Raw genomic sequence first — 13,361 nt, forward strand, 5'->3', positions numbered from 1 at the left:
AGTATTGCATGAAATTGTTACTTGAGTTTGGCATGAATAGATCCAACTGAGGTGACAATCCTATTGAACAAAATCACTCTGTTATGACGTTTATGAAAAAGATAAGTCCGTTTTGAAAAGTGCCAACGGATATCAAAAATTGCTTGTGACATGACGCTACACGAGACCGGTTGTCACTCATTCTTTCTATGCCACGAAAAGTGAAAATCTAAGAATAGTTGAGGGACCACTATAGTAATAATTTGGGTATATATATTATATAACCAATAATGCCTATCTTCGTCTTGCCTAACTCAAATCTTCTTCTCCAACTCTGTATGTATATATGGCGATTAATGATCAAGTAAATGATGGGCTTTTGGAGCAAGTGTACCATGACAATTGCCCGGGTTGTAAACAGGATCGTAATAAACGGATCCAAACCGGATTGCCCATCAAAGAGCTCATTTCTATATGGGTAGTGGTGCTATGTGATGGTGAGTGTATTGCTTGTTTTACTAATATTAATTTTATCATCTACGTACTATATTACTATTTATAATTATATTATATTATCTTGAAATAATTATATATTGTTTTTTTGTTTATTTTAAAGGTCCCAAAACCCAATCAATGATTTATATAATGGTATAACACTATTACTATGTTTGCCGAACCTCGGTGTTAGTTACGTAATAAATATATAAAAATAAGGATTAGGTCACTTTTTGTTCAATAAATTGTGTTAACGTCATATAATATAAAGTGACGAGAGTTGGACTTTTATTCGATGAATGGTAGTAGGTCACTTGAATGTCGATACATAGATAATTTGAAAAAATAAAAGATCAATTATAATACTAAATTTTAAATAATTCACAAACCTTTTGATAGTATATGATGTTCAAGTATTATATTAGAAGCCTTGTTTGATATCAAATAATATTCTCTGTTAAAAAGAAAAAGATGACTTTAAAGAATTCTTTTAACTTTTGATAAAGTAACTTTAATGATGAGTGTGGATCAGATACCTTTAAAAATTCAATAACTTTTGAAATAAACTTATAGTAACCTTAATTATGAAGTAGTTGCAATTAACCTGCGCAGTTACCATGAGAACCAGTTGGTTTCGGTTCGGTTCAGTTCGTTGCGGCGACAGCTCCATCATGCACATGAAAACGTAACCAAAAAGAGCAAAAAAGTTTAGTCGAATTAAAAGAATATACACAGACATGTATAATACTATTTATTGCATTTTAAGTAGAGAATTTCAAATGTAACTCGATATACAACTTTCGAATCTTGATGTTCATGTATGATTTTGTCATCCATTACCATTTTTCCTTCCCAGCGCTACCGATATCATCTATCTTCCCGTCTCTTTGCTTGGTTTCCATGTTTTGACATTTAAAATTTACCTATTGATTTCTATTGCAGGTAAGAGATTTTAATATTGCAGAGAAAGAAGAGGACATTAGCTATTATGCAGGCTTTGTTGGTAAGTTGTTTTACCGGTTTTGTTTCAGTTTACAAATTGGGAACGAGTAGACAAAGGTTCGGGCCAAAATATATTAATTTGACGGGATAGCAATTTTCGTCCGAATTTTTTTATTTCTTATGACTAATTAGTATTAAATCTTATTACAAGAAATTATATAATGGTCTCCGTTCCTTTGAAGTTAAGGTTTCAAGTCCAATAATGAACATAGTGTATATTTAGAAGTAGGTTTAGTAGGTCTGTGAATAATTAGTCGTTCTAAAAAAAGTATTTAGGTGTTTTACGTGCAAAATATATTAAAATTAAATTAACTGAATATTATGTTTACAGTGGATGGGAAACCTTAATTAGGAAAGCATAAGAAACCACTAATGGATCAATTTTATGTTTATGATAAAATGTAACCCGATTGACACATTTATAAGTAAATTGATCAAATTTTGTAGTCTTTCTTACCATTAAATAACGCATGTCATATGTTTCTGTATCTTATGAAGGTTCTGCATATTTGATTGGACGGGCACTTGCATCTGTCTTGTGGGGAGTGGTAGCTGACCGCTATGGTCGAAAACCAGTTATTATCTTTGGCATTACAATAGTGTTCGTGACTACTTCAACAATTATTATTTGGGAATCATCTTTCATTTAAATACTTATTCTGATTATAAACATTAAAGCGTGCATATTTCGTATCCAGGGTTATTGTGAACACACTTTTTGGTTTTAGTGTCAACTATTGGATGGCCATCGTTACAAGGTTTCTTCTTGGCTTTTTAAGCGGAATTCTTGGACCTGTAAAGGCATATGCATGTGAGCTTTTTCCTGATGAATATCAAACTTTAGGATTGTCAGCTGTAAGAAAACATGCAATAATAATATTTCTCATAGTTTTCTTGCCTGGAAATTTATATATTGAGCGATCTAATTCAGGTTAGTACATCATGGGGGATAGGACTAATCGTTGGTCCCGCTTTGGGAGGTTTCCTAGCCAGGTTAGTTATATGTTAAGAACCACAATAACCACAGAATTTTATTTATACATATATATTGCTTTGATTCTGTAACATTTAATTTTTTAAATCCAGCCTGCAGAGAAATTTCCAAGTCTTGTATCTTCAGATTCTTTATTGGGGAGGTAGTGTTTACGCCTTTGTTAACTTTTTTATATCTTAACAGTACGTGCTGCTATCTGTAAATATTAATTTTATAGTTATGCAAATTCATTTTTGAGTGGCAACAAATTGCAACCATGACTTGTGATGCAGGTTTCCATACTTATTGCCTTGCCTTATCATCTCAATTTTCGCACTTGTTGTAACCATCGGCGCAATTTGGCTTCCAGTAGAGTTTTATTCATTTAACGTTTCCTTAATACTTCCATTAGGCTGCATCTTAACATGATGATTTTCAAATTTTGTGAAGCAAACCTCTTACATGATCAAGAAAAAAAAAATAAGTAGTATTTACGAGAAAGTATGAAAACTGAATTGTTTATGATCAGATATATTTCTTTTAGGATAAACTGTAAGATTGTTTGGTATAAACATCAGTGTTTGAATTGTAATAAATGCGTCAACAATAATGGACTTGAACAAAAACCTAAGATTAACATGTCATCGGAATCAAGTAGTGGTATGAGGTATGGCCAATTGAAATATGAATTACTTGACCCTTCTTTTCTGAATTTTGACAATCTAATTATACATTCTGTTTTGTAAATTTATAATTTCCTGTCTGGGTATAAAAAGTGCCTCAGGGCCTTGTGGCGGCACTTCCTGCACTTGTCGGTCAATACTGGCCAAATACAGAACTGGGAGGAAGTTGATATATAAAAATGACCCAAAGAATGAGAAGATTATGAATAGTTTACTTTATTAAAAGGCTGATAACTAAAAGAGATGCGGCTTTTAGTTGTATATAGAGCAACGCCTCGCATACTGAAACTCTTACATCTTGTTTGGTTTCATTTTCATAACATGAATCTTATTTATATAATTTTTGAAACTGTAGGAAACGTTACACTTTCATAGAAAAGGGGAGCTGGAGTCTGCTTCTGATGCACCCGATGCCGAGAAAAAAGATTCCAGTTTGATTAGCCTCCTCAAGAATTGGCCCCTAATGTCTTCTATCATTGTCTATTGTGTTTTCTCTCTTCATGACATGGCTTACACTGAGGTAGATTTCTTACAAAGTATTGAGACATTTCAACATAATTTATACCCTAATCCGTGAACTCTAAACGTTGGTTTAGTTGTTGATGGATAGTCAAGTACCATGGCTTAGAAAGTCAAACCACTCTACAAACTAAGAATTCATTGAAAATGATACTATAGTTCATATACTTTACCATGCTTTTAGAACTCTGAATCTACAATATATTCACTTAAGTTCGCCAGTCATAACTTCTAAAACGATGTTGATTTTATCATTAACAGGTTTTCTCATTATGGGCCGAGAGCCCGAAGAGTTTAGGGGGACTTAATTATACTACTGATGATGTTGGCATGGTCCTGTCTATCTCTGGTGAGATAATTTTTGAGAAAACGTTTATTTAATACATTTTATAATTTTCGTAAGCCTGAAAAAACAGACAGGCTAGGTAATGGTTCGTTTTAGAAAAGGAACATTTTTTTTAAATGAACAATTTGGCTTGGGTCAAAACGGCTCTCATCAAAATGATTACTACTTCAGGGATGGGCCTTCTGTTTTTCCAGACCGCACTATATCCAATTGCTGAGAGGATATTCGGGCCCGTCATCATAGCTCGCATCTCAGGAGTAAACAATCTTCCTTTAGACTCATTATTTCTCTATTAATATTTCCTTACTTCCCTTTGACTTTGAAATTCGCTATAACATAATAAAATTGTAATTATCCTTTATTCTATTGTGCTATCAAAATTCTTCTTAGAATATTATAATTATTGTAATTTTGATTTGATTATAGTTAACCAGAAAGAATAAATATAACTATATCAATTTCAAAACAGAAATCATTTGTTTGACTTTCAGAGTCAAAGGGATCTAACTCAAAGAGAAAATAACTATTAGCTAATTCGATTGCTTTACCGGCTAATCCAACTATCTCATGTGTAGATTTTGTCCATACCTCTACTCACAGCTTATCCATACATAGCGTTGCTATCTGGCTTCATGCTCACCATTACGTTAAATATAGCATCGATTACAAAAACCGTTTTATCAGTAAGTTTTTCGGGACTAAATCTCATCTACTTTATGTATATGAAGATGAGTAAGTTTGACTGTATTTCTTGTAGGCTCTAAGTAACATAAACTAGCATTTTGTTACCAAAAAAAGTATATGAGCACATTCATTTATACAATATTAATTTTACACTTTATCTATATCTCATTTTAACTAGATCTCCATCATAACTGGGACACTCTTGCTGCAAAATAAAGCTGTGGTAATATATTAATTTCTCTAGTTTTTCTTTATTTTTACAGTGTTAGGTATATAATTAACTATATGTTTTATATAAATGTACATGGATTACAGGATCAACACCAAAGAGGTGCAGCCAATGGTATTGCCATGACTTTGCAGTCAATTTGCAAAGCATTTGGTCCAGCATGTGGGGGAGCACTGTGAGTACTCGTTTGTTTACTAATCTCAAATATAAGTGCGGGTCAAAGGAATCGGTTAACTCAAAGCATTAAATATGATTCCATGAAATTATATTTAAAGAGATAATAATAAATTTGTAAACATTTAAATAAATTTTACATGAATTCGACTCGTTTGACCAACTTGACAAGTAACAAAGTTACCACAAGTTATTTCTAACTTATCTCTAAATTTATAGTTTGTCATGGTGCCTGAAGAGACAAAATGCAGCATTTCTTCCTGGTACATGCTTTTTACCTTTTTCATTTCATATTATCGTCTTCACTTACAAAATACAAATAGATTTGCTGGTTATTCAATTTCAGGCTCACAAATGATATTTTTCATCTTAAATATAATTGAGGGAGTTGGAGTTCTAATGACGTTCAAACCGTTTTTGATCACAAACCATTACTAGTTAGGATCACTAAATTTTTGCGGACTTTCAGTAAAGTCGGCCATGCATGGCATCTAACTTTGTTATATTAGTTATGTGTAGTTTCAATGAAAGCATAGTCTAATATCAACTTTGCTATAACCCATGTTGTCTTGTGTGGTATTGATGTGACTTAATTGAGGAAGAATACAAAAAAAGGGTCATGTTTTACGGGTTGTATGATATGACTTCTTGAATCACTAGGATTTAAGCCCGTGTTACACACGGGTGGAAAACATATCAACAAACCAGATAAATATACACAACATATTCAACCAACACAAATATTATACACAAGATTTTGACAAAAAGCTAAACATTTAGTTGTCTACATATTAAAAGTTCTAAGTTATAATAACTTAATGTACACCGAACCACAAAATACCATTCACAAAGACATAAACATGTTCTTTCATATTAACCCACCATCAAGTTCTTCAACATTCCACCAAAAGAAACTAAATTTGCTTCATCACCTGAAAATTAGAAGAAAAAAAATAACAATATCATCCTAATTAAGTATACAATTAAAATCATAACATATTAATAATGAGTTTCATTTGAACATTAATAAAGTTGTTAGATACAGAACTGCTTGATTGGAATTCTGAAACAAATGCTCCTACTGTAATCGAATCGGAATTGGATGGCTGAAGTTTGATAAGGTAAGGTAGTAATTGTTATTTTGAAGTATAATAAACAAATAAAAAATAATTATATAAGATAATTACCGGAGGACCAAAAAGCCTTTTCTCAATTTCTTAACTATACAATCATCATCAGTAAACATGGAAATCTCATAGTCTTCAACATTGTTTCTAAAGTTGAAGTATGCAATGTCAACCTTGAAAGCAAATTTCTTCTCTAACAAACAATCTAACTCATAGGGAAATCGACCACTTGCGATCACATTCTGTAATACGATTTAATCAAAAAACTTATAATACATGTCGAAGGAAAAAAAAAACATTATAAAATTTAAAATTATGTAATATAATTAAATTATTTCCACAAGTAATTAAAAACAAAACCTCATCTTCAGCATCAATCAAATCACTGGTTGGTTTCTTAATTAGAAATTTAGCATCTCTATCAAAGAAGGTCAAAGAAACAACTCTAGTAAAATTTTGCACCCTTATCTTTATCTTATACCTACAATAAGTGTTACATGTGAGTTAATTAAAATTAAAAAAAAAAACTAAAAATTTAAACAAACGATGTTGATCATAAAAATTTAATAAGAAACTATAAAGTATAACTAATTGTATATCTAGGTGTAGGGAGAACACCTACTGGTTTTCATCTTGAATTTTTGTATTCATATACGTTGTCACCTTCAACAACATTAGCCATTAGTTTACAGTTACAACTGTTACATCCAATGTAATACCAATCCGTATCCGGACATATACCTTTTATTATTTCGAGCAAGATGATACTTTTCAGCTGGCAAAAGTAACAAACTAATTAATCTTTATACAATAGGGTATAGAAGATCAATAGAAAACTTTAACAACTATAACCAGCAACTTACCAATATTATTGTGTAAATCTCACAGATATAATAGAAAGGTGTTGCTTTCAAAAACTCTTCATCAAGAGATGACAACAACTTCACCGGAATTGGTATACGAATATTGAAATCATTGCTGTTTAGCAATCCAAATAAACTGCAAATGACAAGTATTGATATTAAATAAAAGTAACCTACACAAAAATATTGAAGGCCAATAATAGAAAGTAATTGTTATACACATGTTTTTGTATTCTTCAATTTCAAATAAATAGTCATTGATAAGCACACAGCTGACATCCGAGCCAAACGAATCGGAGAAATAAACTTTTTCTACAAAAGTTAAAGATTATATAATAACATAATATATTGAACATCATACATTTAAAGATAAATTATATTACATTAAAAATGTGTGTCAACAAGTTACTCGTAATTATCTTTATTATTAGAACCAGTGTAATACTTTACTCAACCAATTGAATTAGAATAATCGTGTGGATTTCCTCAAAATGATTTGTGACATATTTAGAAAATTGTGATGCATAATTATCCCAAAGTGTGATATAAACACAATTTCCACTAAACAAAAAACTTACATGTAAGATAACAATGTATATAAGATATGTTAAAAAAAATAGTTGATCAATTCTATTACCCTAAATCAGAGATTTCCATGGTGCGTTTGTTTTTTTCTTTCAAGTTTGAGCTGTAGATCTTGAAGATATGAACCACATGACCAATGACATCTACAATAACGAAATGAAATTCTTAGTTCGACAAAAAATGTTGCAGAATTCAAAAAAAATATATAAATAACATATAAACAAAATAGTATTTACTTGTAATATGAGATGTATACCTATAGTGAATTTCAAAGAAATCTCTTTGTTAATTATTTATGAAATGAAGGTATTTTAAAACCAAACATACGACCATCAAAGTCTTGACACGGATTGACATGGGTGTTTGGTTCCAAAACCAACTTGTTTGGACAATCAAGTACTCTGTAGTTTGTAGCATTCAATCTCATGCTAGGATTCACATATGTGGGAAGGGAGTTTTCGTTCAAAAACCTTTTGAAACGAAAAATTTCAGGTTTGAAAACTATAGCTTGCATTTGATTCTCCTGTAATCAAATAATAATATAGTGATAAGAAACAGTTTTAAATAATTAATGAAATCAGAATTATTAAGAAAAATAAAAAATAATTAAAAACTTACAGATTGATCCATGAAGACCATCTCCATCAAAAAGTCCTTGTTAGCGTGTTTGTTATCCTTGATGGTTCATACTCTCAAAACTCTAACCTTAATTGTGGATGATGATGTTTTGGGAACATCATTTCATTCAACATTGTAAAAGTTTCGACCTCCATTGTAATCTGATTAAAAAAAATTAAAAAGAAATTTAGTAAAATAATAACTTGAAATATAAAATAAATAATTAACTGTTGAAGACATTACATTGTAGAAGCTTCAAAGGCAAGAAGATTGTTATGGATGTGGAGAATGCATCTATAAGCGGATGTTATATGCTAACATTCGGAGATGCTTATTTTTGTTAAACATCGTAAGTTTAGAAACAGTTATACAAAATAATCAAAATGAATATCTCCTATACAAAATATATACAACATATTTACACCGTATAAATACAAAAAATCGTGTATATAAATACATGTAAATTTAGAATCCAAATCCGAAGCTTAATTTTTGGAACTACAAAAAATTACACACATTAAAAAATCAAAAATAATAATTATAGTTATTTCAAAATATAGCAAGTGTTTAGTGAAAACATAAAATTGAAAATCAAAATATGTGAACCTTAATTATTGAAAATACAAAAATATAAAAGATTTGAATTTGAATATTAGTTAAACATCCTATGATTTGAATTTCAATTGCAGTCAAACATCTTAATTAACGCAAAAACAATGCTAATTATTCAATTGAATTTCAAACATTCTAAAATTAAAATTGACTAAATTCAATGGTTGTTAAACAATATGATGAAACATCATAGTTATAGTTATTTCAAATCTATTATTTCTAAATATAATAAATTTAGAAAAAAATATAGAATTAAAATTCAAATATGTCAACCTTAATTATTGAAACTAATATAATTGACTAAATTAAATTGCAATCAGACAATAGGTTTGAATTTACAAAGATTTGAAAATTCCAATTATATGAAATTAGCTGATATGAAAAAAAATAGTTTACACAAATATTAAGTAAATAAAATAGAATTAAATACAGATAAATGAAAAAATCTAAAGTTAACATACTTACGAATACATATTTGATGGAGAAGATGGACAGATTAAAGATGGAGAAGACAGTGATCGTATTTGAATCAATTGGATAAATAAACAAATTAGGGTTGTTTAGGTATTGAAGAAGACGAACATCGTTGCTGCATCAATTGGGTGGAGAAAAAAATTTAGGATTGAGATGTATTGGACACTACGGTCATCGTTGATGCATCAATTTTCCAGATAAACAATTTAAGGTTTAGAGTTACTGGAGAAGGTGGTCATAAAGTTAAAATCTAGTGGCCGGAGAAACAAATTAGGGTTGATAGAGTTGAGAGCAAACAAAGGGTGTAATATAAGTGGGTGTTGGGTTATAACTGAAAACGGGTTGCACCTTTCAATATTTATGTTGATTAAAATTAACAGTGACTATGTGGAATTTACTCAACTGGAAACATGATGACATGGATGCATATGTGAATAGGCTAGTTAAAGGACAAGTGGTCAACATTGTGTTGCTTCAATAGATTAGTAAGATAGCATGATTTTTTAGGTAGGTAATTAAACCTTGCATGGTTCTGGACAATATTTTTAGGAAATTATATATAAGTTTAAAATTGATGGTTTGGTGTTGCTGACTTCTTATTAGTCCACGTGGTATCATGGGTGGTGCCACATAATTTTTTCTTTTTTATCTCTTTTAAATTTTTGTGAGGACTAATTTAAGTTTACGATTTTATGCATATGCTGTCTTTGCGGAATAAATTCGCATCGGTTCAAAACGCGTTAGAACGTTGTGCCACCTCAATGTTTTTTTTCCTTTTTTATTTGTTTTAAACATCTTTATATGTTTTTTTACTTACTAATTTATGTTTGCGATTTAGTGCCGATACTATTAATACAAACCGAATACGCGTCGTTTTGTCGTTGTAACGCACCAATTTTGTTTGTTTTTTTTAATATGTTAATTTGATGTATTTAGGCGTTGACGAATTTATTTTTTGATTTAGTTTAGACGAAGTAGCCTAATACTAACTGAAAATTGTACTGTCAACAGATGTCTCCATGAAAATTTTGATCAATAGACGATCAAAGTAGATTTGGATGAAGCAACAATGGAGGTTTTAGAGTTGAGTAGTTGTTGCTTTGGAGTTGTGAAAGAGAAGAAGAAAAATATGTTTTTAAGTTAATCAAACTAATTAGGTCAGGACCTAGACGATAGATACATGGTCGGTTTGATCGACCGAGGAATTGGATGAAATTTTTAATCCTAACCTACCTCTTCGGTGGTCACTTTGACGGTCGTGGACAGTCGATTTAATCAGCCGTGGATCAGAACACTAGTTTTTGATTTATAGACTACGTCCTTGACGGGAGCTTGGAATTCGGCCCAATCGACTGTGAGGACTACTTCCCTTAAACTTTCAAGAGAACAACATGCAAACGGTCGCTTCGATCGACTGTGGCTATCGACCGTACAAGATCATTTAGCCATCTTCTACTTAATTTAGCTATCCATCTACCCGAGGTTGATCAAGGGTCGTGTTCTAAAATTCCTAAAACTAATCTCATGATTTGAAAATTCTTCTTTTTCAATGGCTTGGTGAATATTTCGGCTATGTTTTCTTATGAAGGAACCTTATTTATATAAAATTAAACTTTTTGCACATTATCTCTAAGAAAATGATACCTAATGTCTATATTGTTAGTTCTAGAAGGCAACATAGGATTCTTACGAAGATATATAGCACTTTAATTATCACAAAATATAGGTATGGAAGAAGTATTTACCTCATAGTCCAAAAGAGTTTGTTTCTTCCATAACGCTTGTTCACAATGTGACACCCGACATTTTTAGGTTAACTCCGTTAACTAAACTTTGTTATCCATGTTAACTCCATTAGGAGACACACATGCATGTCAGTGTCACATGAGCGTACACACGAGCCTGTCCACAAACGTTGGTAGTCTAACAATAATAACAAGTTACAAATAAATATAAAAAATTACACTTAAATTTATAACGTGTTGTATGTTCATATGTGAATCGTGTTTGTTATACGTGTTGCATGTTGTAACATGTTATGCGTTTATATATAATGAGGACATGTTATAAAAATATGTTACATGTCACACTAAGATTTATTAGTTGATAAAAAAAATGAATTAATGCAACCATTAAGTAGCACATTATTATGGTGATTGTGGTGCATTATAATCAAATTAATGTGAATGTGAGTTAGAAAACTTTTAGGATTGCTTTTATTTCCTTTTTCTTTTTGTTTAAATACACACACATACCCTCTTGTCTTATTTAGCGGAGGATCAAGCACAACACACAGGTTTATCTCTTTGCATCCATTAAGTGCTTATGTTGTGATCCATTCATTGTGGTTTTGAAATTGGTTACGGGAAACCTAGTATCCATATCTTCATAAAACTTATTATAACAGTTAATTGGTTTGTGTGATTTGATTAGGAACCCTAAGTGTTGAATAAAACGCATCATGGCATAAGTTTTGTTGATAATAATATGTTGTCAGATTCGAGTGTGTGTTTTGTTGAGGCCATAACTTGATAATAACATCATTTTGACTGATTCTTAATCCTATGATGTATTATATTGAGTCTAGTTTCCATAAAAGAAAATTATGTGATTTTTTGACGGGGTTTGAATAATTTTTATGATTTTACAAAAATATATACTAAGGCTATTACGGGGATTGATTCATTGACCTTGATCCCCGACATCATAACTTACTCTTGACAAGTCCAAATGATTTGGTTCCACTTCTGGAACTTCAAGTTTTGAGTTAGGATTCTAACCCAATTGATATTGCTTGATTTTGTTGCATATTGAATTATAGCCAAACCAAAACTTTATATTGTGCACTGAAATAGTTACATGTACCTTTCTATGTTAGATGAATTTTAGTGATTTTTGTGTGTATTGGAAAATATAAATAAACATTGTTTTAGAAACCTAAGACATGTAAACGTCTATGGTAAATTTTCATAATAAAACTTTGTGGTTTGGATTGGTAATAAATTATATCTTTGCATGTCAAAATGTGCCGGTATAAATCAAAATCTGAGTTTGTGTTAAGCGATTTTTATACACCGACCTTCATTTGAATAGTGTTTATCCAGTGTGTCATCGGGTCAACTCGGTCAAACTTTAGTCAACGGTTAACAAAAATCAAATTCTTAGTCAACGGTTAACAAAAATCAAATTCTTGGTCAACGGTCAACAAAAGTCAGACCTTTTGGCCAAAGGTCAATAAAAGTCAAAGTTTGGTCAAAAAGTCAAACTTGAGTCAAATAGTCAATCTTGGTCCAACTTGGTCAACAACATTAAACAATGGGATTGTTTGGGTACGAGGGGTTCTAAGAACCATCACGTATATGTATACTTACATACTCGTATAATATAGGATACCTTTACGAGAGACCACCCATCTAGCAATTGACTTTTAGTTACTTATCATCCAGTTAAGGTGAGTTTCATGACCCTTCTCTTTTAAATACTTTTCTTTTTGAGGGAGAAAGTATGTACACAAGCATTTTCTGGATTTTGTAATATTGTACATCACATGCGTACTCTAGGGCACATTGCCAACTTGAAAGTCCTCACACATCTCAAACCATTAGTATTGGATAGAAATGATATTTGACTAATACTACTAGGTTTGACAAACTCGGTTGCGCTAAAACTCAACTGGAGTTCGGACGGGTGTAAATTATCCTAACACATTGCCATTGTACGAGTAAGACATGGTGGGAGGCAAGCAAACTCAATAGTCAGCTTCGGGTTCGAACCACTATTAGTAGAATGCACATGGATGGTGAATCCACAGTTTTATTTTTGTTTCATTGTTAGTAACACCAGAACGTTTATTTATTTACAAACCCATGAACTTGCCAACCATTATGTTGACACATTTTAGCATGTCTTTCTCACGTTACTAAAGGTGCACATAAGAAATTTGGTTTATTAATGGATGCATGAGCATCGAAGTATGCTTAAGGTTTTACATGAAATAC

The 13,361-nt window shown here is 31.2% G+C and overlaps 1 protein-coding gene across 1 annotated transcript; it reads left to right on the forward strand.

Moving 5' to 3' along the window:
• Positions 1–292: 292 nt before the first annotated feature.
• LOC143590493 (protein ZINC INDUCED FACILITATOR-LIKE 1-like) lies at positions 293–5,680 on the forward strand. Its single transcript, XM_077070954.1, has 16 exons — positions 293–476; positions 1,331–1,376; positions 1,422–1,477; positions 1,975–2,077; positions 2,175–2,331; positions 2,408–2,473; positions 2,563–2,612; positions 2,743–2,818; positions 3,488–3,652; positions 3,913–4,000; positions 4,169–4,254; positions 4,573–4,680; positions 4,860–4,904; positions 4,997–5,085; positions 5,304–5,347; positions 5,431–5,680. The coding sequence occupies exons 1-16, from the start codon at positions 326–328 to the stop codon at positions 5,520–5,522; spliced, it is 1,422 nt and encodes a 473-aa protein (XP_076927069.1). The 5' UTR covers positions 293–325; the 3' UTR covers positions 5,523–5,680.
• The last annotated feature ends 7,681 nt before the right edge of the window (positions 5,681–13,361 follow it).

Source organism: Bidens hawaiensis, unplaced genomic scaffold (genome assembly GCF_021521415.1).
Source record: "Bidens hawaiensis isolate Kalapana, Puna unplaced genomic scaffold, B.hawaiensis_p1.1 tig00038612_1, whole genome shotgun sequence".
NCBI lineage: Eukaryota > Viridiplantae > Streptophyta > Magnoliopsida > Asterales > Asteraceae > Bidens > Bidens hawaiensis.